This window comes from Staurois parvus, unplaced genomic scaffold (assembly GCF_062004578.1).
Source record: "Staurois parvus isolate SC_StPar_1 unplaced genomic scaffold, SC_StPar_1.0 ptg000031l, whole genome shotgun sequence".
Taxonomy (NCBI): domain Eukaryota; kingdom Metazoa; phylum Chordata; class Amphibia; order Anura; family Ranidae; genus Staurois; species Staurois parvus.
The window spans coordinates 8,898,033-8,922,178 of record NW_028317827.1 but is presented as its reverse complement, the minus strand read 5'-3'; the positions used below and the strand labels follow the sequence as shown (position 1 = coordinate 8,922,178).

The 24,146-nt window shown below is 41.7% G+C and overlaps 1 protein-coding gene across 3 annotated transcripts in view; it reads right to left on the bottom strand.

Moving 5' to 3' along the window:
• TANK (TRAF family member associated NFKB activator) overlaps positions 1-24,146 on the bottom strand; it is a 124,579-nt gene that overhangs the window by 16,605 nt on the left and 83,828 nt on the right. For 2 of the 3 annotated variants that reach the window (XM_089659973.1, XM_089659967.1), the window contains exons 8-9: positions 10,274-10,383; positions 5,938-6,509 (exon numbers count right to left, since the gene is read on the bottom strand). In XM_089659973.1, the coding sequence (XP_089516099.1) occupies positions 5,938-6,509; positions 10,274-10,383 (682 nt within the window). The remainder of the gene's footprint in view (positions 1-5,937; positions 6,510-10,273; positions 10,384-24,146) is intronic. The other variant, XM_089659980.1, reaches the window with a different exon arrangement.

Below are 24,146 nucleotides of genomic sequence, written 5' to 3'. Positions count from 1 at the left end.
CACTAAATATAACATTTTACCAAAGGTGAGCTTATTCTTTAAGCTTTTTAAAGTTACATTTCCATTAGAATATTACCTTGTAATTTTACCATGAAAATTCTGGTTCAGCCACTTCCTGTTATGGGGTGACAATGCTCTGTCCTTGCCTCCTAATTGCTCTAATGGGTTGTCACCCTTTCACATGTGCCTCCAATGGAGACCTTAAGTGGTCATTGCACAGGAAAGTTCTGCTTTTGCCATCAGAAAGCCAGGCCAGAACCATTACATTCAGCCGCCCGAATATGGACAGCATATGACCATAAAGAAGCTGCACCGAGATGCATAAAAAAATAAAAACATCTCGTTCCATTCGTCATCCACAGTGTGTTAGCAAACTATGTCACTAAACACAATGCAAATCTGCAGTGTAAGTTAAAGATCATGCAATTACACTACAGCAACCACATTAACGTGTATAAAGCTACATCACAAAATATTCACACAAAAAAAATACTGTTGAAAAATAATTTTTTTTTTCCATGAATGTAAAAAATCCAAGTGCCACTAAACTGCCCCTTAAGAGCATATTTTAGTTAAAAAAAAAAAAAGTTTCATTTGTACAAAAGAAATATATATTACAACACTGTATGTTGGGCTTTTTTTTTAATGAAAAAGATCATTACACAAAAAGTGTTCAAGAAATAAAAATGTATAATAAAAAAAAAATGATTGTTGATTTCACAAAGCAAAGTCATCTCAAGGCTCCTTCCCCCACTTTACCCTAGTGAGAAAGCCAATTATCTAACCTTCTGCCCTTTGCCTTTTGACAGCTCAGCACCAATTCACTTGCATTTTTTATTTTTTCTCTCTAGCTGCCTACTTTCCTCTCAATGTGCAATCACATACCAGCTGTTTCTTGTGTTCTGGTATGGAAAGAAAATACACAATGCAGCCTGACACCTAGTGGACAAATGATATACAACAGGAGTGAGATTAAAGCAGGGCTCTGGGCTAAATATTGCACAAATGTATGTTAATACTGGAACACTCATCAAAAAGTAATGTCATTTTGTTTTACACAGGATCAGCCATCTTGATATCAGTACCCATTTAACTCGTTTGTACCTGGAGGTCACTGAAATCTAAATTTCCAGGTCAAGTTTGTCAGTGTTGGCGTGCACTTGTTGTCTTGATTATAATACTTACTCTGGAAAAAAAAAATACTGAGGTGGAAATTTAGAGTATTTAAGGTTTTTATTTTGGTACACTACTTTAATAAAAAGCTTGCTTGGTTCATATATTAGACGATCTCCAAACTATGGTCTGTGGTACACACCCGGCCACCTACATCATTTTATTTGGCTAGGGTCAGGGGATATCCTGTTTAGAGGGCAGGGTAACTGTACAAAATGAAAGGAGGAGGGGTAACAATCATTTGTGCTGAGATGGGGGGCTATTTGTGCTGGGAAGAGTAAAGGGAATGATGAAGGGGGGGGGGGATTTGTGTTAGTAGAAGGAATGGGGGGATATGTGCCAGGAGTAGGAGGGAGGTTTGGGGGGGGGGGTAAAAGAGTAATTTTGGAGGGGTTTTAGCTAGAAGAGGGATTTGGGGGAAATTGTCCTAGGTCGGGAGATTGAATGAATGCAGAGGATTTGTGGTGGGGGGGGGAGAAATTATGCTACGAGGATGTGGGGGGGGGAATTTTGTGGTAGGAGAGCGCATTGGGGGGGATTTGAGTTAGGAGGGGGGATGGGAAGGGGATTTGTGCTAGGAGAGAGGATTTGGGTGGGAATTTGTGCTGGGAGGGGGGATGGTTAGAGATTTGTGCTAGGAGAGGGGATCAGGGGGGTTATGCTAGGAGGGAGGATTGGTAGGGAGTTGTGCTAGGAGGAGGGATGGGGGGGGGGGGATTTGTGCTAGGAAAGGGGGATTGGTGTGGATTTGTGTTAGGAAGGGAGACTGGGGGGGGGGGGGGGGCAATTGTGCTAGGAGGGGGGATTGGTGGGGAGATTTGTGTTAGGAGGGGGGATTGATGGAGAATTTGCACTAGGAGGGGGGATGGGAAGGGGTTTGTGCTAGGAGAGGGGGTTGTGTTAGGAGAGAGGATTGGTGGGGGTTGTGCTAGGAGGGGGATTTTGGGTGGGGAGATTTGTGCTAGGAGAGGATTTGTGTTAAGAGGGGGGGATTGGGGGGGTGTCTGCATGGAGGGAGGTATTTTTGCTGGGGGGGGGGAATTTGTGCTGGAAGGGTAATTTGGAGGGGGTTGTGCAAGCAGAAGGGATTTAGGGAGATTTGTTATAGGAGGCAGGATTGGAGTGATTTGGGCTAGGAGGGGGAATATGGGGGAGAGTATTTGTGCTAGGGTGGAAAATTTGAGGGGGAGAAGGGTGTATGCTAGGAGGGGTGCAGTAGAACTACAGGTGAAGTTTTATTTTTGGGGGTGCAAGTAGCTGGTCTTGCCTAGGGTGCAAAATAGTCTAGCACTGGCCCTGCTGGAGACTGTAACCTATATCCTGTGTGCACAGACTGAGGATTCAGATCAGTTGGTCTTGCTTCTCATGGGAACTCCGATGTAAGGGGGGGCTCTGATGGAGATGCTAATGTAAGAGGGTACTGATTTATAAGAGGGGCTCTGATCTAAAGAAGGGGGGGCTTTTGATGTTAAAGAGGAACTACGGGTAGTTCTGAAGTAAAAGGGGGACTGATGTGAAGGAAGAGCTCTAATATGGGGGGCTGAGATGTAATGGGAAGGCTTTGAATATGAAGTTATTTCTTGAAACATGTTTATTAATTCATTTAAATGTTATTAATCTATTAATTTATAAAACTGATTTTTTTTTTCTTCAAATTGCAAATATTTGTAAAATATACAAGGCGGCCCTCATACTGAAAAGTGTGGAGAACCCCGTATTATTCTAAGTAAAGTAATAAAAATATTAAAAAGAGGCAGAGGACCATCCAAAGGCTGCAGTGACATCTACAGGCTGAAGGCTTGTTTTCTTCGTATAGGAATTCTCAGCCTGCAAGTGATCACCATCATACCTCTCTGATTGGCTCGTGATCGATTAAGCAATAAAATAAACAACCTTTTTTCTCCAATCCTGAAACCCCTCCAGTTTAGCCAATTAGTTGGGATTATTCCATAGAGGGGAAACCTCTAAACAGCCAGAGATATTTAAAGCCGATTTCAAAGTATTGCACAACCTCGGCAATAACTAAGCAGTAGGGCGATGGGGCGGGACAGCAGGGAGAGCCATTTCGAAGTGGGATAATGCGGTCATTGCAGGATTGGTTGATGCAATCAGTTTCACTACGGAGTCTGAATTCTCAGATATCCCCCGACCAGCCAGTTGCTGAGACTGAGCTGCCAAAAAATACATTCTAGCATGCGAACTGCCAGGGCCCCGCCATCCTTGCTATATTGTAGGGTCAAAAGCCTTATTCTAGCTTGCTGCTTTTTCCAAATTAAGAACCTGAATTGGACATCTATACGCAAGAACCATTTCTTAGGGATCCATATAGGTGAATTATGAAAGATGTATAAAAGCTGTGGGGTCCACACCATTTTAATTAAATGAACTCTCCCCACCACTTAGAGAGGGAGTTTACTCCATCCATTCCATTCTACCTTTTGCTGGCCTGTCAGAGGTACCAAGTTTAGATGGAGGTATTGTTTGGGGTCAGGAGAGATCACAATCCCCAGGTATTTAAAGGAGGAAGCCAGCTGTATTTACATTTGCATTTGTACAAGCAGGTAAGGGGTGAGCCAGGGGATCCAGTGGCATGAGAAGCAGTTTGGCCCAATTGATGCTGAAACAAGACAACTCTCTGAAGAGATCAATAAGGGACATTAGGGTCTGCAGGGATCCCTCCGTGTCTCCCAAATATAACAGGGCATCATATGCATATATTGATATCTTTTCTTCCTCCATCCCTCTAAAATTCCAACAATTTCAGAGGACTTATGGAACAGTATGACCAGGGGCAAAGGCAATGGCAAACAGCAGGGGTGACAAGGACTACCCCTGCCATGTGCCGCTCAGTAAATGAAAAGATTCAGAAAGGTCCTGATCCTGCTTGTTAGAGGGAACCAGATCTGTCAATTAGTTAAAAATTGCTAGTCCATCTAGTTCAACAAGCCAGGTCAGTGACAACCAAGTCTGATCCTCACCAAGGGAAACCATTCATGGGAAAGTTAATCTACAGATCATAGGTGGTAAGCAGTTAATCACAGCAACACTCAGACTGGGAGAGTGAGGGGCATGGTTCTACTGCATTGCACAATGCTGGTTTACATTGTATAGCATATCATAGTAGAGAAAGGCCTGAGCTGACCTCATCAGTCTACTACTGCTTCTTCATCATCACAGGCTGGAGAAAGGCAGATGACAAAAAAGGACACATCAGCAGTCACTGTTTCCTACAGGCACCCATGAGATAGAGGAGCATCATTATCATGATTTCAGGAAGAGGAGGGTGATGATAAGCTCTGTACACAGGGGATGCTAGCAGCAATAGGAATAGGGTAGGATATACTGTACATACATACACACACATATATATATATATATATATATATATATATATAATTTATTTATTTAGGACAAACAACGGATATCCTCTTTTGCCTTTTTTCTGCTTTTATAAAATCATTTGAGAAGCAAGGACGTACCTCATCTATCCCAGAGCCCCTCCCACTCAGCTCACACCTACATATATAGTAGCCAGGACTTTCTTTGGGTTTGCAGCTGAGGTTCATACGATTAACTCCTTATTACCTTTGTAACGTAAGCATTAAAAAAAAGTTAGAAAATAAATAAAAATCCAAATGGTTTAATAATTTGAACTATGCCTAAAATGTATACAACACACGCACGCACGTTGGACAAAATTATGAAAATACCAGGCAAAAGAACAGAAACCAATATGGTGTTAAACTGCCTTTGGCATCCAAGACAGCCTGAATTCTCCTGAGAATTGATATAAGCCTTGGATGGTAGATAAAGGAATACCACTCTGCATGTAAAGATCGTTCCAGTTCTTGTAAAGATGCCGGAGGTGGAAAATGAGCCTGAACCTCGTTCTCCAAAACTGACCATTGTGGCTCTATAATATTGAGGTCCGGCAACTGCAGCGCCCAGGGAAGGTGCGTAACTTCGTCTGCATGCTCGTCCAACCACGACTTGAAAACATCATCCGTATGAATCTGAGCTTTATCGTCTTGATAAATGGCTTGATAATTCTTTGGGAAACAGTGTCTGCACCATGGGTTACACATGGTAGCCAAAATTTGTTTTGTCGCTGGCATTGACTTCACCTTTTCGAGGTGATGATGGGGTCTGCAGAACACCAAATAAAACTGCAAATAAATTGGCAACCTCAGTCACAGAGGCACCAGCTAAACTAGGTGTCTCATCGCACAGCGGAAGCAAAAGAATGTTACAACACTTCAGCTTTCAACGTGAAACATGTCACTTTCACATCTGCAATTCACATAGTGTTTCCATATTTTTTGTCTAACCCATACATCTGTCTATCTATATACATATATATACACACACAAACAAATACATATACACACACCAAATACTGAATATTTTTCTATTTTCAAGCAGCCTGTAAGTGAAGCAGCTGCATACTACCCTCTACAGCAGATGGCAAGCCAAACCTTAAATTTTCCTTTAGAAATAAACAGTATCTCTGCTATCTGACACTCCTGGATGCATCAGATAGCATGCCCTTTGCTGCATGCTGTGGTTCCTCCTGCTATATCACTACAAATTGAAGGAAGTGAAAGAATCAAAGTGCCCAGTAAAGAAAACACTTTCAATGTAAATTTGAAAAACAAAAGGTATTTAAATAAATAGCAAAAAAACAGATAAAATAAAATTACTCCAAACCCTAAAAGTTCACCAAAAACTGGATACACTGATCCTGGGTGACAAATAACTGCTTACCTGCTGAGGTCCTCGGACTGTTCTCTCTGATACCTCTATTGATTCATCTGTATCGGCAGTGTCCGGAATATGGAAGGTGTTTGTACATTTCCCAGATGGACTTTGGGCTGCAAGGAATAGACTGCTGTCGTCAGCTCCTGCAGCAAAGGTTTCCTTGTAGTTAGGTCCTAGTTCATCAACCTTGACATTGTCCATGTGGCATACAGTTCTCGGTGAATGAGGTGAATATGGTGGGCTGCTCACTGCTGAGCTGAACTTCCTAAGATTGAGAGGAGCTTCTGCCTGGACTTTGCCAGAATTTGTATTTTGTTCCAGTACAAGAGGGAGAACTGGCAGCTTATCTACAGAACTCTTTAAAAATTCTGAATTGTCAGTGCTTGGTGGGAACTTGACACTCAAATTTGAGAGGGACTCCACAGAGATGGTCAGGTCTTCATCTGAAGACAACCCTCGTGGGGTGATGGGTGCAAAGTGTGATGGGCCCATTCTCATAACTGGATTCTGCGGTATCTGGGCTTCTTGGCAGTCTTCATCTGTGCATTGGATGGGCATGGAAAACTCTACCGGGGCATCTGCAGGTAATTAAAGTATGAAATATAATTATTTATTATTACTGCATAAATTCCATTTTCCTAAATCCAGGAAGAACAGGTCTTACTCTCAAATTAAAAGGGAAGAAGTTAACAAGCGAGTATAGAGTCTCCTAAATGTGGGGTTAGAGTGCCAAACAGGTGTCCACAATGAACTGCGAGGAACCCACGATGCAAACCAGACCTCCAACTTTTGGTGCCTTTCTGTGGATTAAAGCCTATCAAATACCAAGGATGGGTTAACACTCCTGTCAAGTTTACATAGCAGTCTCCCTGCTGGGTGGATTCACTCCTTCTATTTGTTCAGGGTTACAGTTATTACCATACGATCAAAACATTCACATTTGCAAACAACTGAACAGGCACAAAGTTCCCTTCCAATCGATTTCGATTAGATTCTGATAAAACTGTGAAGATCAGCCGAGGCAGAAAATTGTTGATAGTTTTGCATCAATCAGCAGAACTTGGATACCTTATCCATGAATGTGATCATATTTCAAGCACTTTGATTATGAGACTGCCTGATGGAAACAGATACAAGAATTTATTTAGGATGATATATTAACTCTCTACCGAAAACCACTTCCCTGTGTATGGAATATCAAACAAATGGGATTTCAGCTATAGGTCGATTATTCCCATCAGGAGAGATGGATTGTAAGGGAAATTGATAATTTATCAAAGCATGTATAGCCAACATTAGAGAATATGGTGTCCATTGATGACACAGAGAATAGCTGCGATTCCGAGGATCGCAGCTATTCTCTGGTCATTCACAGTTTATGACACTCAGGAGATCAGCGGAGAACATGTTCAGCCCTTCACTGGAGATCTGTGTTCTCCGTCCAGATTCTCCAGTCCAGAGCTGGAGAATCGAAGGAACCGCAAACTAAGCAGCGATAATTTACCTCTGCTTAGTAAACTGACCTTTTACTGTAATCTCGCGAGAATATAGTAAAATCAGCCGTTTTCCAGCGTTTGTAGATCATTCTCCTTTCGTTCGGAGAACTGATCTACACCGCTTCATAAAAGGCATTCACAGGAGAACTGTGTTCTCCGAGAATGCTGGAGAACTGAGAAGCGATCTATTACCGCTGGTTCATAAACGGACACCTATATTCCCAAACTCGAGAGATCTACTTTCACTTCTTCTTGTGTCTCCTAAACAGAAAATAAAAGCGATATTTGGGCATAGATTGGAAAAAAACAAAAAAAAACAGAAAGGGGTCTAAACTGTTCCCTACTCAAAGGACTCGTTTTCACGAGGTGGCTAGGTTGTAAAAACAGGAGTTTGAGCAGAGTTTTGCTACTCCCTCCCATCAACTGCCTATTGGAAAATGTATTTTGCCAGCAGATATGTTTGTATACTATGCCATGGTTGCTTCTTAAGGCTCATTTACACTTGCTTCAACTTTAGCACACATTAAAGCGCCTACTGCTTAAACATGCTTTTTTGATGTATTTTTGATGCTTCAGTGAAGTTTTTTGAAGCTTTAAGCAAGCTTGGCAACTGCCCCATGTGTGTTGATTTTCTATTTGTTTTAAAGGGACCCAGTAGAACTCAAGCTCAGTAGTACCCCCTCTCAGCAGTTCCACAGCTCATTAGTGCCCTAATTCAGTAGATCTACCGCTCAGTAGTATCCCCAGCTCTGCTGATGACCCACTCAGTCTACCCCCAGCTTTGCTAATCCCCCACTCAGTAGTAACCCCAAGCTCCTCTGATCCCCCTCTCAGCAGTAAACCCCAGCTCTGCTGAACCCCCACTCAGTAGTAAACCCCAGCTCTGCTTACCCCCCGCTCAGTAGTAACTCCTAGCTCTGCTGATCCTTTGGTTTGGTGATCCTCCTCTCTCTCTGGTCCCCAATCATCTCCCGCTATATTGCTCCCATGCTGCGCACCATGTGACATCTGCAAGTTTCCCTTGCTCCGGTCCCCCAGCTCTGCTGGTCCTCTCTCTCTGGTCTCCGCTCAATTTCTGTTATAGCATTCCCATATTGCACACCACATGGGAACACAGATTCCTCCAGCCACACAAATGAGGCGGATGGAGGAATTATCCCTGCTGAGACATTGTATTTTGACAGCAGAGATGGATCAGCCACTGTAGCCCATTGGCTGCATCTGCTGATTAAGAAACATTTTCCAACAAATCTGTTCGTCAGAAGCCAATTGCTAGACTGACATCTGTCAAGCAGAAGTGGCCACAAAAGGATTGAAATTTGGCTGGTCCCTGCTAAACTGGCAGAATTTTGATCCGTTTATGGTCTGCTTTAGGCACAGGGTTGTGGTGCAGTCTGGTGGGATTCCAATGTAATTGTACTTGTGGATCAAAACACAGGCACTCAGAAGATGGCACATCACGTTCTGAACACCTGTGAACCAGCTCTAAACCACCTCTATGAGAAGCCATCCTGCTCTGGTATTGGTGCCGAAACCACCCAGTCTTAGCTGAAAAAACAAGCAGTGCGGCAATCTTGGTGCTGAAACTGATTCGCCAATGTCATGCATCTTTAAATTGCGTTGCTATGGCTACTTTAGTGAGTTTTATAGCATAATTATGTAATAACATTTTTCGGACCATGTATTGTTTTTAGAAGCTAAGCTTCCCTATTCATATGCTAATGAACTAGATGGACTGGTTTATAAGCTCAGGACAGGAAGTGAAGTACAGGAAGGAGGGGGGGGGGGGACAAAGGACTTGAACAAGTCATGTGCTGCAGACACAAGGGAACTGGGAGAAGCTTTTGCAGGACTCCAAGAAGCAGTCTGGAAGACTATTCCCTCATAAAGAAAGACTGAAAATAGGAATGTTACCTGGGGATGACACTAATTCTACAACTCAAGTAACTTTTAGTGTATCCCTCTTACACACAATATCCATGCTATTTGCTGGGAAGGATAGAGATTTTGTGCATGTGTATATTGTATGCATACCGTGTTTCCCCAAAAATAAGACAGTGTCTTATATTAATTTACGTGAAAAAAATGCACTAGGGCTTATTTTTGGGTAGGTCTTATTTTTATGGACGTCTCCACCAGCTCCACAAAAAGGTACGTTTTAAAGCAAGCCCCCCTCCCTTTTCTCTCTGCCCTCTTTCTCCCCCCCACTACATGAAGCTACAATGCTGTCACCAGGGTCAGGGGATTACATACTTACCTGCTGCATACTCTGCCTGCCCCTCCAGCACTCCGACTTCAGCACCTGTGGCAGGGATGTGGACCCACCCCTCTGCTGAAACTCCAAGGAGAAGAGGTATCCAAAGTGCCTGCCTCACTGTCCGTCCCCTCAATGCCTGCTTATTTCAGAAGCGGCACATACAGGGACAGACTGAGTCTCTCATGGGGCCCTGCAGTGACTCTGGGTCCTCGGGCAGTACCCGAATGGCCAGTCCTCCCCTGGTGGAGGTAGGTCTTATTTTCGGGGGAGGGCTTATATTAGCGTTACGTCAGAAAGTACCGCAAGGTCTTACTTTCGGGGTAGGTCTTACTTTCGGGGAAACGCGGTGTTTTGCGATGCTTTCTATGCCATGATTTTTTTTTCTACAAAGGAGTACAGCATTTTGTTTAGTAAATCAAATATACGTTACAGAGGTTTTTATGTTTCCTTGCTTTTACCACAAAGTAACCTTTGAGAGGCAAAGCAAAACAATTCAACTCAGCTATGGTAAGTATGAAGGGGTTCCAGTTAGATCAGGAGATGTGGAAGCATGCATTTCATTCACTGTGAAATATAAAGCATATCATACCATTACCAGATGAGATTTCTCCCTTCAGAAGGCGGCTTTGTTTTCTAGTTAACTTGCAAATCTGGCTAAATTGTTCGTTTAGATCTGAGAAAACCCGCTCGACAGTTTGCCTGTATGTAAAACATTTTGGTTAAAAGCGTTCATCCGAAGAGAAGTAAATCAACACATCTATGACACGCTGATGTCTATTATGGGCAAACACAACCAAAGAGCACTTGTACCAAAAGTATGTCATTGAAATAACTCTATATTAAAATAAAATGGTTATAAAAGCTTGCTCTTAAAAATAAGGCTGCTATAGAACAGTAGGAGGTAAATTTCTAAAAAAAAATCCATAGTTTTTCATCTGTTGAACGTAAATCTGTTCTGTGCAAATCAGGCAAAATCGAATGTTTTCAAGCTAGTCTCTGAATTTTGAATGTGTACATGTGGATAATAATGCATTATGGCCACTAGATGGAGCTGAGGAGCATACTTATTTCTTATAACATTCAGCACCATCTAGTGGCCGTAATGTGGTATTTTCACTATTCACACATTCTCGAATTTCATAGAATTATTGCCAGAAAACGTTTGATTTTGCCCCATTTGCACAAAATGAAATTTCATGCAGTTTTGATGGGCGAACAGCTATGTGAATGTTTTATGTAAAACACACCCTTACGTGTCTTCTACTTTCACTGAATCTATAAACATTATACACCTAACCATGCCGAAGCATTTAGTATGTTCACTCAATTATGAGGGTTAAAGGCAATTTAAATGTTACCTCAATCTTTTTTTAAGAATGGGCCAATTTCTTATAATACAATATTAGCCAGTATAACCTTCAGCACTGGGTGACTGCATCAATAGGAAACCAAAAAAAAATGCCCCACTGGTCTTTGGAACAAAGCTCTAAAACATCTTGGAATCCCACAGGGTGGTGAAGGAATAAGGAGAGGTTGTTTGTGGAATTATTTAATGGATTATTGGGGAATAGGTAAGTTGCTGAAAAGGGGTCCCAAATATGAACCGCCTATGTAATAACCTGCCACGAGTTATGCCAAGTGTATGTTACCACAACATTTAAAATTCCTGATATGTGTCGGCTATACCATGTATTTGTATGAAAAAGTATCCTGTTCTCTTTGTGTGAAATACTTGGCGATTCTACCAGTTCCCCTGCTTTCCTATTTCAAACTGGCCATGCTAGGCTTGGTAGCACGTTCATCCAGCATGGTCAGTTTTCTGGCTGTGCTGGGTGGGGCTCTCCTCCAGTGGTCAGTGTTGTGCTGACACGCCCCCCTGAACAGCTTATCACTGGGAGGATCAGTGTTTTGATGTTTCTCTGCCTCCTTCTGACACACCCCATGCAGTCTCCACCCCCAGCTCTCTAAGCCCTTTAGGGCTTGTTCACACGATATTATGAAGAACTAAGCAATGCTCGTTAACATTATAGCTATAGCATTTATGACATTATTTTTGAAGAGTTGAAAAAACTTCGAGAATGCTTGTTTTCAACACCCATGAAAGTGTTGTTTTTTCAGTGTGAAGTGTCTAAAGGAGAAGTGATACAGAGAAAAATGAATTCATATACTTTGATCTCCTTCGGCACTTCGCTTGGTCCAGCTCAAGGTGATCATGGTCACTTGCTTACACAGGTATTTGCTGGCACCAACACTTTTATGACACAAAAAAGCTTTGCCATTGGCAAATGCTCAATGCCTCTGCTCCTGCCTTGCACTGTTAGTACAACCCCTGGCAAAAATTATGGAATCACCACGATTGGAATATGTTCATTCAATTGTTCAATTGTGTAGAAAAAAAATCTAATCACAGACAAGCCTCAAAACTATCTTCATTTAACATTCCAACCTTCTGGATTTAAGAAACACTTAAAAAAATAAAGAAAGAAAACTGTAGTCAATTGCAACTGTTTTGCAGCTCAAGCAGAGGAAAAAAATATGGAATCATTTCATTCTGAGGAAAATATTATGGAATCACCATGTACTTTGCAGTTCTAAAACAAACCTCTGCATCAGATTACATCTGCTAATTAGTCTGCAGTTAAAGAAGAGTGCTTCCACACCTTGGTGAGCTGTTGCACCAAGCTGATTGACATAAATCATGGCTCCAGCACGAGAGATGTCAGCTGAAGCAAAGGAGAGGATTATAAAACTTTTTCATGAAGGTAAATCATCACGGAATGTTGCAAAAGATGTTGGCTGTTCTCAGTCAGCTGTGTATAAAATCTGGACCAAGTACAAATCAAATGGGAAGGTTGTAAAAGAGAAGCGTACTGATAGACCAAGGAAGACATCAAAGCGTCAAGATAGAAAACAAAGCAATATGCCTTGAAAACAGAAAATGCACAACAAAAACAAATGGGCAGAAACTGGAGTCAATGTCTGTGACTGAACTGTAAGACATTGCCTAAAGGAAATGGGATTTACATACAGAAAAGCCAAATGAAAACTATCATTAACACCTAAACAGAAAAAACAAGGTTACAGTGGGCTAAAGAAAAGCAATCATGGACTGGATGAAGGTGATATTCAGTATTGAGTCATGAATTTGCATTGGGAATGGTGATCATGCTGGAACTTTTGTTTGGTGCCCTTCCAATGAAATGTATAAAGACGACTGCTGGAAGAAAACATGCAAATTTCCACAATCCTTCATGATATGGGGTTGCATGTCAGGTAAAGGTTCGGGGGAGATGACAGTCATTAAATCTTCAAAAACGCACAAGTTTATATTGAGATTTTGGCACTTTTCTTATCCTTTTCTTTTTTCCATCAATTGAAAGAATGTTTGGTGATGACATCATTTTTCAGGATGATAATGCATCTTGCCATAGGGCAAAAGCCATTAAAACTTTCCTTCAAGAAATGGCATGACCTGCAAATAGTCCAGACCTCAATGCAATTGAAAATCTATGGTGGAAATGAAAGAAAATGGTCCATGACACAGCTCCAACCTGCTGATCTAGCAAGTGCAATAAGAGAAAGTTGGAGCCAGATTGATGAAGAATACTGTTTGTTGTTCGTTAAATCCATGCCTCAGAGAATTCAAGCGGTTATAAAAGCCAGAGGTGGTGAAAAAAAGTAGTAGTGGTGTACTGTAGTGTGTTTTTTTCATGATTCCATAATATTTTCCTCGGAATTGAGTGATTCTATATTTTTTTCCTCTGATCTGCAAAAACAGTTGCAACCGACTACAGTTTTCTTTTTTATATTTTTAAGTGTTTCTTAAATTCAGAAGGTTGGAATGTTTAATGAAAATAGTTTTGAGGCATGTCTGTGATTAGTTTTTTTTTTTCTACACAATTGAATGAACATTTTCCAAGAGTGACGATTCCATACCTTTTGCAAAGGGTTGTATTTCTGGTTGCTTGACAATTTTGCCCGCACACAGAAGCAAATGGTGTTTCCACATGGCTGCTCTGTACAAACAGGAAGTGGCTGGAGCTGCTCTGTCCTAGTTCTCTATAATTTCCCAGTGCATTGTGGGATACAGGAACCTCCACTGCCTCTCCCCCAATGCCTAGCAAACACTTTATAAATTCTTCACTTACGCCATAAATGCTACAGGTGCAGTTACAGGAAAGTTAGGCAGCACTACCAGAGGTAGTTGACAAGCGGTAATGCCTCATAGAAAGTGACATGCGGCTTAATTTTTAACACAGGATAATGCTACCACACCTGTGTGTGCAGCACTATGTGGTGCTCATTGTAACATTCATAGCAAGCATTGAAGGGTGGATACGAGGCTTTAAAAACATTTCTTAAACACAGGGTTTTGGCACATGTGAAGCGCTTATGCAGCTGAGAACATGAGGTCATGAGATCACTTATTAAAAAGAAAAAAAAAGTGTTTATAATTTTAATAAGGAAAGAGAAAAGTGAGTGCTCTCTAGGCAGCAGCTGTAGCACTAAAGGTAAATCAATAAAAAACCTCAGTAGTAATACAAATAAAAAAGTGCAGCGCTAAAAGCAATGAATGAAATAGTCCACATAAAAATAAAATAAATATAATGTCAACTAAAACGGTATAAGTACATAAGTGACAATCTGTGCAGGTATAGGCCACAGACACACCACCAGGCAATCCACAAAGACAGGGTCACCCAAAAGGAAGAGGCTGGCTCCGAGCCAGCCTCTTCCTTTTGGATGGCCCTGTCTTTGTGGATTGCCTGGTGGTGTGTCTGTGGCCTATACCTGCACAGATCATCACTTATGGACATATACCGTTTTAGTTGACATTTTATTTATTTTATTTTTATGTGGACTATTTCATACATTGCTATTAGCGCTGCACTTTATTTGTATTTATAATTTTATAAATATGCACATACAAATGTTATGCTTTGCACTTCCATTTTAAACTGAAGGTTTTTAAAAAACAAATAATAAAAAAAAAATTGACTCAAACAAAATTTTCTTAATTATACTGACAACCAACTACAATTTTTAAGAATATTTTCTCTCCAAATGATCTAATGGTCTGAACATTCAGTGGTGCTTCTTACACTCTCCTCTTTGCTAGTTGCTGGGGCAGCCCCAACATGGTCCCTAAATGTATCCCTTATGTCTGACAAGCCTCAACAAACTTTTATTCACTCCCATATTTTGGAAATCTTGCACATAATAGGACCCCTGACATATCAGTCCTCACCTTCTGGGAAGCTCATAAGGCTGTTATATGAGGACACCGCATACAACTGGCTTCCTCTCTAAAAAAGTAAAGAAAAGCTCGACTTCTCCGCTTCGCATGAAACGATCTTGACAAAGCTGAGGCATTCTGGTGTAACCCTTCAGGATTGGGGAAATTGGTCTCAGAAAAGGTAAAAAAAACTCTAAAAAAACTTACTCTGAGCAGACCCAGCAGAAAAAGCTATTCGACGTAGGACTCACACATTCTATCTCAAGGCCAAAAAGCCAGATTCGCAAGGTGCTAGACTCTCTAATTTCAGATGAAGAGGTTTTGTTGGCTATCAAAATACTAAAAATGCACAAAAGGCCAGGACTGTATGACTTCTCAGCCTCCTATTAATAATGCTTCACAGATATTAAAGCACCTCTTTTGTAACATACATATAATGAACTCCCTGGCCGACATCCTTTTCAGTCAGAATCCCTACTAGCCGCTATTTCTATGATCCCTAAACCCAACTCTGATGCCAAAATTCTGGCCATCAGGATGAACCATAATTTAAAAGGCCTCATCTACCAAGACCAAGTCAGTTTCGTGCCTATTCAACAGGCTAGTGATGATAAACGTAAACCCACTCTATAGGATGAGGCCTCTAGAAGATGGAAGATACCACTTATTCTCCTTTCACTGACATACGAAAAGCATTCAAAACGGTGTCCTGGCCTTACGTTTTTGACATATTAAAGAAAGAGGGCCTTGGCCCCAAATTCGGCCTGTGAATCCACAAACAATATAACTCCCCTTTGGCATATGTAAAGTATGTGTATTTTAAATCCTCTTCCTTCTCCATCAAGCAGGGAATCAGACAGGGTTGTCCCGCATCTTCACTCCAGTTTCCCAATTGATATGGGAATCCCCAGATATAACAGGTCTGTCAAAAGCTGCCCACCACTACAAGCGGAGCCTCTTTGTGGATGACGTCATTCTGATAATAACCAGCCCCCTATACATAATCTCCTAATGCAGGTTAGCAGGTTAATTATGCAAAATCCAAAGCCCTGAACAGCCCCCCCCCCTTTCCCCAGCTCCATAAACTTCAACAAATCTATCAATGTCAATACGAACACCACAAAATCCAGTATTTGGGCATTTATTTGATGAATTATTTTTCTACTCTTTTTGAAGCCAATTATCCCCAATTGGTCTGGAAACTCAAATCTTTCCTGCACAACTGGGCTACCTACAACCTGTCCTGGTTGGGATGCATAGCGGAGATAAAATTGACATACCTACCTAAATTATTATACCTATTTAGGGTCTTACGGTTACTAATTCCGGCCTCTGTCATGCACTCCATCCAAGGCCAGATGATGCATTTCATTTGGCAGGGCCATAAACCAAGGATCCCCAAACATGTTATGTTTCAAACCAGAACGAATGGGGGACTGGGTTTCCTGAACTTATGGAGATATTACGAAGCTGTATAAATTGCTCAAATATCATTGCCACTTACAAAACCTCGTCGTAGGTTGAGCTGAAAGCTGTTGATTGCACTCCCCTGTCCATTCAGAACCTGTTGTGGCTACACCATCGGGATCGAAAAACACTTTTAAACCCTATTACACAGCATTTATTTCAGCACTGGGACAATCTCAAATATTCGTCCAACCTAACACCCACCCCCACTATTGTATGTTATTCGCATCCTCTCCTTCCCTCTGGCCATCAAACATTGGATTATTTCAAAAGGTGACTCGCTTTCACGCTTTGTTGACCCCTAGAGGATTCAAATCCTTTTCTGACCTCCTAAAAACCCACTGCTTGCCCCTTCTGAACAATTTTGGTATCTACAAGTTAAACATTATGTGACGTCAACTGTGCGCCTTAAGGGAGGTTTTCTAACCCTCAAACACAGTGCAGAACAAGGCATGACAAGTCCATATTGAAAACAAAATTGCTGCAGGAGCCCATGGCCAATACAGGGACTAGTTCTTTGCCATTTATTTGGGTACAGCTTCTACAATACAGGTCCTCATTAACTGAGCCTGGCACTTCATATTGTAAATTATACTAACCCAACAGTTGTAGGAATACCGATTGCCCATTACTGATATATACATACCTGCATTTAAATGCAGAGGGATGTGAGTAGATTGAGAATTATGAGCTAATATTGGAAGCAGAGTGAGCTATGACAGATAAAAATACTTAATAATAATGGTATAAATGGTAAAAATTGTGCTAATGATATTTATTTCATGTGAATAACAATGAATATAGCAAGATAGGCCCCGTGTTAGTGGATACTAATTACGGATGACATGATTGCTAATAAATGCTTGCAAATACAACCAGCATATGCTGCGAACTGTTAGAAAAATGGAGTAACGTGCTAATAAATGCTTACAAAAGCAGAGAATTACACTTAACAACTAATACTAGTGAATGGTAATGAAAACTAATACGAATTAAAAAAAAAAAACGTAAGTAATAACGGCCCTAACAAAGAACACTGTGGGCTAATTAGTGTTACTGGTGGCTGGTTAGTGCCAAACACATATTACCCAGGAAGGCTAATTATAGAATATGGAAATAAGCTATACTAAGAAAGGAGGGACAGCCAACACTGATGTGTGTTAACATGTGCACTTCTATCAACAAAGAATGGGACTAGTAAGGAGAAAGTCTGCATGTTAATGATTCAGGATGCTTGGGATGGGGGATAATTCAAGGGAAAGTCAAATGGTTTTTAGTTGCTTGTATTTTAAAGCTCATCTCTGGGCATTAGAAAAAAAAAAAACTGTTCCTTTCCTATTATTCACCCTTCGCTAATTACAAGATTTTTTTTTTTATATATATAAAAACATCAATAGGCTCAAAATACTGACAGCCCTGGTCCAAGTCTTCTTTCTCCTGTAAAATGTAGGGGGGAGGGGTCTTCTTGCACAGAATCACCTGGGTCCTCACAGGGCATTTTTTGTTTTAAAGAACGTTCATTGTGACTTCACAAGGGGGCGGTAAAAAAACTAACAGGCAGCAGAACAGCATCAGGCAGCATGAAATCACCAGTCTCCACTACCAGAAAAAGCGCAGCAGATGGTCATGTGACTGCAGATTTGGAAGCATTTTGTAAAGACATTAGACAGGTGCAGGTAGTGGGGGCAGGATTATTTTTTTTTTTTACCTGAAATTGGCTTTAGTTTTTTGAAATGTATTGTAGTTTTACAAAATAAACATATAATACACAGTTTATTTGCATCACTCGGTTTTAAACATTATTGGAGTGCTTTAATAAGGATAACCTCTGTGTAATTGATTAAACCAAAAAAATTAATCCATGCTAGGAGAGAGGAAGAGGGTGTGTCCTTAATCCGAGTCTTTCAATAGTCTGTGAGTTGGGTTTATGGGTTTTCTAAAGGGAGGGCCCAGCAGAAGATGCTTGCTTTCAGGCTCTCTCTAACGAACGAAAACTTCTGATACAGTGGACTATACATAGCTCTGACTCAGTTATGTGTCTAAATGTTAGCTTTAGCTATTGAGTTTTGTAAAATAAACATTTTTTTTACTGCATCTTTTTAGTGGCGAGAGAGAGAGGGAAAGAGGGAGAGACATGGAGAGGGGAAGAGAGAGAGAGATGGAGAGGGGAAGAGAGAGAGAGATGGAGAGGGGAAGAGAGAGAGAGATGGAGAGGGGAAGAGAGAGAGAGATGGAGAGGGGAAGAGAGAGAGATGGAGAGGGGAAGAGAGAGAGAGATGGAGAGGGGAAGAGGTGGAGGGAGAGAGAGAGAAATAGAGAGGGAGAGAGAGATGAAGAGGGAGAGATGGAGAGGGGGTGAGGGTGAGGGAGAGAGAGGGGGTGAGGGAGAGAGAGGGGGTGAGGGAGAGAGAGGGGGTGAGGGAGAGAGAGGGGGTGAGGGAGAGAGAGGGGGTGAGGGAGAGAGAGGGGGTAAGGGAGAGAGAGATAGAGAGAGAGGGAGAGGGGAAGAGAGGGAGATGGAGAGGGGAAGAGGTGGGGGGAGAGAAATGGAGAGGGAGAGAGAGATGAAGAGGGGGAGAGGGAGAGGGGGTGAGGGAGAGGGGGTGAGGGAGAGGGGGTGAGGGAAGGAGAGGGAGAGGGGGTGAGGGAAGGATAGGGGGTAAGGGAAGGAGAGGGAGAGGGGGTAAGGGAGAGGGGGTAAGGGAGAGGGGGTAAGGGAGAGGTTGTGAGGGAGAGGGGGTGAGGGAGAGAGAGGGGGTGAGGGAGAGAGAGGGGGTGAGGGAGAGAGAGGGGGTGAGGGAGAGAGAGAGAGAGAGAGAGGGGGGAGGGAGAGAGAGAGGGGGGAGGGAGAGAGAGAGGGGGGAGGGAGAGAGAGAGGGGGGAGGGAGAGAGAGAGAGGGGGGAGGGAGAGAGGGGGGAGGGAGATGGAGGGAGAGAGAGAGAGATGGAGAGAAAGAGATGGAGAGAGAGGTGGAGAGAGAAAGAGATGGAGAGAGAGGTGGAGAGGGAGAGATAGGGGGAGAGAGATGGAGAGGGAGATAGGGAGAGAAAGTGATGGAAAGGGAGAGGGTGAGATGGAGAGGGAGAGAGATTAATGTTAATATGAATCTAATTTTAGCTCACGTTTTACAGTACATAATACAGGGATAAAGCTAAATTCAGCAGGCTTTTCATAGATTTTGAGCAGGGGTACTTCCTCTTGTTTGATTCAATGTTGTTCAACCTCAAGGACAGGTACATACTTTGTGGCCAGAAGACCTGATTGCACCGACAGTGATAAAGCCCTGCACGTGGCTTGACTAGTCTGTGAGTGGCCCTTTTACAATGAATGGACCCTTGGAGCTTTGTTTTTTTCACTCAACATTTCCAGCATTCAGTACACACAAGGCACGTTATGCACGTTTTAAACCACAATTGTGGCACATGCTGCACCATGGGTGGCAAACATGTTTTCTAGAGAACCATGGGAGGTGCCTAAAATGTTCTCTACCCATTTGATAAAATATTTACAAAATGTTGTTCTGTGCTTACTTGCAAATATTTGGTAAGGGAAACAAAAAGAACCAAAATGGCTTTCTATCAAAAACAATGTGAAGTACAGCAAGGTCTTCTCAAAAACAAAATTGAATGCACAGTCTGTTTTTGTAACTTCTAATTTTGTGATTTTTATGTAGTGTGTCAGGTGTGGACATTACACATAGCAAAGCAAACCAGCTCCTCATCCCCCTTCCCATAGTGCTAGTTTGACAGCTGGGTCCTATTCTGTGTCAAAGCACCAAGAGCAGTTCTTGTGTGAATGAAGCCTCCGGGCAACCTTTATTCTTAAAAAATATTCTAACAACATAGCTACATTTTATGCAATGCAGATCAGATACGTATCTTGTAAATCTATACATGGGGTGGATTTACTAAAGGCAAATAGCCTGTGCACTTTGCAAGTGCAGTTGCACTCAGTTTTCTTAGAAAATGTAAAGATGGTAAAATGTCACTTTGTAAAGAATACCCAATCAGATGCTAGGAAAATAAAACAGCACTTTTACTTGCATGATTGTATAAGAGAAATCAGAAGAGCTTTACCACATTCACTAAGCTCAGGGGCAAATGAGTGCAAATGCACTTGCAAAGTGCACAGTCTATTTGCCTTAAAGTGTTACTAAACCCACAACAGTAAAATCAATATGTATATGCAGGAAAGCATGCTGGTTATACTCACTGTGGAACCTAAGGGGTTAATCCTGTACATTGTGTAAAAATGTTGTTTGATCCTGTCTTCTCTGACTCTCCCCTTCTTCCACTGTCTCTGACTCATCTCCTGATAGAACACAGCCTTGGGGGAAAGCTGCATATGCTCAGTTTGGTGTGTATTGCTAGAGACTTTTTTTTTCTCGGGAGAGTGCATGTGATCAGCACAGGGCCAATCAGCGCTGTCAAGACCAAGGGTCAGGGGTCCTGCAGTCTCATAGGACAGTGAGAGGAGAATGAAAACTCCTCCTACAAGCTTTAACCAATGCTCTGCTGGACACTGATAGAAGTCACAAGACTGCTCTAACTGCTGATGTGAAAATGTATTTAGCAGTTTATATTTACTAAAATAATTGCACTTCCATGTTCTGTGTGCTGTGAGAGACCAGATATAGTGAATGCAGGGTCCTGGGTTTAGTAACACTAAGTAAATCAACCCTAATATGTCAGTTACAAGAAACCAGCAATTGTAGTGTTAAAATAAATAATTCTATCCAACCCCCTTATTCACCCATAGTTAACGTGCCTGTCATAATTCATTCCTCCTCTTAGTTAGTTTTTTTGCAAATCTGTATTTTTTTTCCATTCATATATAACAATTTGTAAGTTTTTTTTTTTATTTATTGTTGTCACAATATTTAAAAAATTTGATCCTCCACCATTTTAACTCCTCCATCCCAGATATCTGTTGGCATTGCTAATGCTCACAGGGTACCATGCTACACATTTGGTGGGCCTGTCCCTCCATCCGGAAATTCTGGCAACCTATCTTCGATTTATATGGTAAGCTGATGGCAACATCCCTCTCCTGAGATGGCCTCTCTCTCCATGATGCCTGGACCCTTTAAATCCGTGAAGAAAGATATCTTGAGACACTTTGCGGCTGCGGCTAGAGCGGTCATCCCGTGCCACTGGAAATCAACGAATATGCCATCCCTTGGGGGAATGTGCCAACGAGTTGGAATCTATACAGGACTTGGAATTTCTTTTCTTGCAGGAAGCAGGAAATGAGGACCAGTTCTTACTTACCTAGATCTTATGGTTCATGTTTTGCTACTCTTCTGAGTTCCGTTCCTGGCTTGACCATGACACTGATCCCTCCTCTATGTAGCAATGGTGGAGAATGTCTTTTACCTTCATCCCCCTTTTTCCGTCCCGTCTGGCCTGCATCTCTATTCCTCTCTCCCTTATTTGTTTTCTCGCAACGGTATGTAGTCGGCTACACTTAACATTACTCCCTTATAGTCTGAGATATGCTCCCATCATTTTTTATATGCAACACTGGGGTTATTGAGTCTCCTGTTCATACATTTACCCATGCTCATATACCTATTCCTAATATACTCTTCCCCCAATTACATCACCAATCTCGTCTCCAAATATCACCCAAATCGTCCTCTCCGCTCCTCGCATGACCTCCTACTCTCTAGCTACCTTGTCTCCTCCTCCCATGCTCATCTCCAGGACTTCTCCAGAGCCTCCCCCATCCTCTGGAATGCTCTACCCCAATCTATCAGACTATCGCCTACTCTACCCACTTTTAGGCGATCTCTGAAAACCTCTCTCTTCAGGGAAGCCTATTCTGCCTTCAGCTAATAACTGAATCTTCTCTTCCTCCTACTAGTCCATCCCCCACAGTTATTACCTTTTGTACCACCAGCCCCTCCCTCTTAGATTGTAAGCTCCAAGGAGCAGGGCCCTCCTAACCCTCTTGTATTGAACTGTATTGTTACTGTATTGTCTCCCTTTACATTGTAAAGCGCTGAGCAAACTGTTGGCGCTATATAAATCATGAATAATAATAATAATAATAATAATAATAATAATAAGGGTGCTTCGCACTCTTTTCCAAAACTGCCTTTTCTGTGTTAATACAAAACTGTATGGGATGTTTTTCTGCTAAAGTGAAATGTTATCTCGATCTAAGTCCTTCATATCCTTCTGCATTTTGATCTACACCAAATTGTTTGTACCTCGTTATGTTATTTTTTTTCTTAGACCACAAAGGGCATAACTAATTCTAACCAAAGGATAAGAGCCAGTAGCACACAGCATGCTTACACTGAAATTCAGCTGCCTGTTTACACAGGAAGAAAAGTACAAAGTCACTTTAAATCTGAAGATGTTTTGGGGCTTACAACAAACACAATAAGAAGTTGGAATGACAGGCAACATATCATCGTTTAAAGCAAACTGACAGATTTTAGAACAGCTGTTAAAACTGCCCTGTGTAAATATTCAGAAGATGTAAATGCTCCCCACTCCAAACCTAAATGAAAGGAAAAAAAAAACAAAAAAAAAAAAAACAAAAAAAGAGAAGCAGTGCGGGATACAAGACAGCAAGTTGAGCAATGTAAATCCTCCGTTTCAGCCTCAGTGACAACTGCAGATGCAAATTTGAGCTAATTGGCAAATTGTTTTGGTTATAAATGTATATTTATTAGTGTTTAAAGTATAAGAATTGAGCTATAAACAAAATACTTTTTACAAATACTACTTAAAGCATTTGTAAAAGCAATGTTTTAAAAATTAAAACAACAAACATGTTATACTTAGCCTGCTGTTTGCAATGGTTTTGCACAGAGTGGCCCCAAACCTCCCCTTCTTGGGATCCCCACTGACGCTCTTGGCTCTTCCTCTTTGTGTGCCCCCCCCACAGAAAGTTGCTTGCTATGGGGACACACCTGCGGGCTTGAGCCCAAGCTGGGCTGTGCACGTCTATTGACACACTCAGCCCAACTTGGCCCCACCCTCTGTCCACAGGATTTTATTGACATCAGCAGGAACCAATGTCTACCGCTGCTGCCTCTGAGAGCAGAGAGAGAGGAGAGAGCTGCTGAAGGTGGGCAGAGCGCGGTATCAAAATAGGACAGCAGGGTGGGGACAGTGCTAGATACTTAGGTAAGGGTCTGTTTATTAAGTCATTAGCTACAGTTTTTGTGAAGGAAGCTCTTCTTTAATGCAGGGAATGCATTAAGGTAAATAATATCCAGGCTTTAGAACCACTTTAAATGGTGTACTTTTATACCTCATATTGGATAACTATGTTGTTTGATATCATTTTTTAATTATTTCTATACTGAGAATTCCACTGTATTTCTGGGTCATTCTCTCGCACTCTTATCTAATGGTATGTGTTAAAGTATATCTAAAGCCAAAATGTTGCCTTCATTTGAGATAGAGTAGGAAATTACCTTTTTTTTTTTTCACCATCTTCCCTTTGGGGTGATTTCCCCAACAGGAATTGAGCAGATCTGTCCCCATAGTGAGGGGAATCCCTTCTAAGAGTTTTCATTGGAAAAAAAATTCCCACATTGGAAGATTCCCCTTTTTTTCTGTTACTATAAAACTTTTGGATTTCCTTTGACGTTTAGTCCCTGTGACAATAACAATGGTTGCCAGTACAAACAACAGAGAAAACCTGTGAGAGATAGAGGTAGAAGGTGCTGGAAACCATATTGGAGTGCACAAAAGTTGTAGTTGGCAGCTCATGGAGAGAAGCGGCTTCTAGGACAGG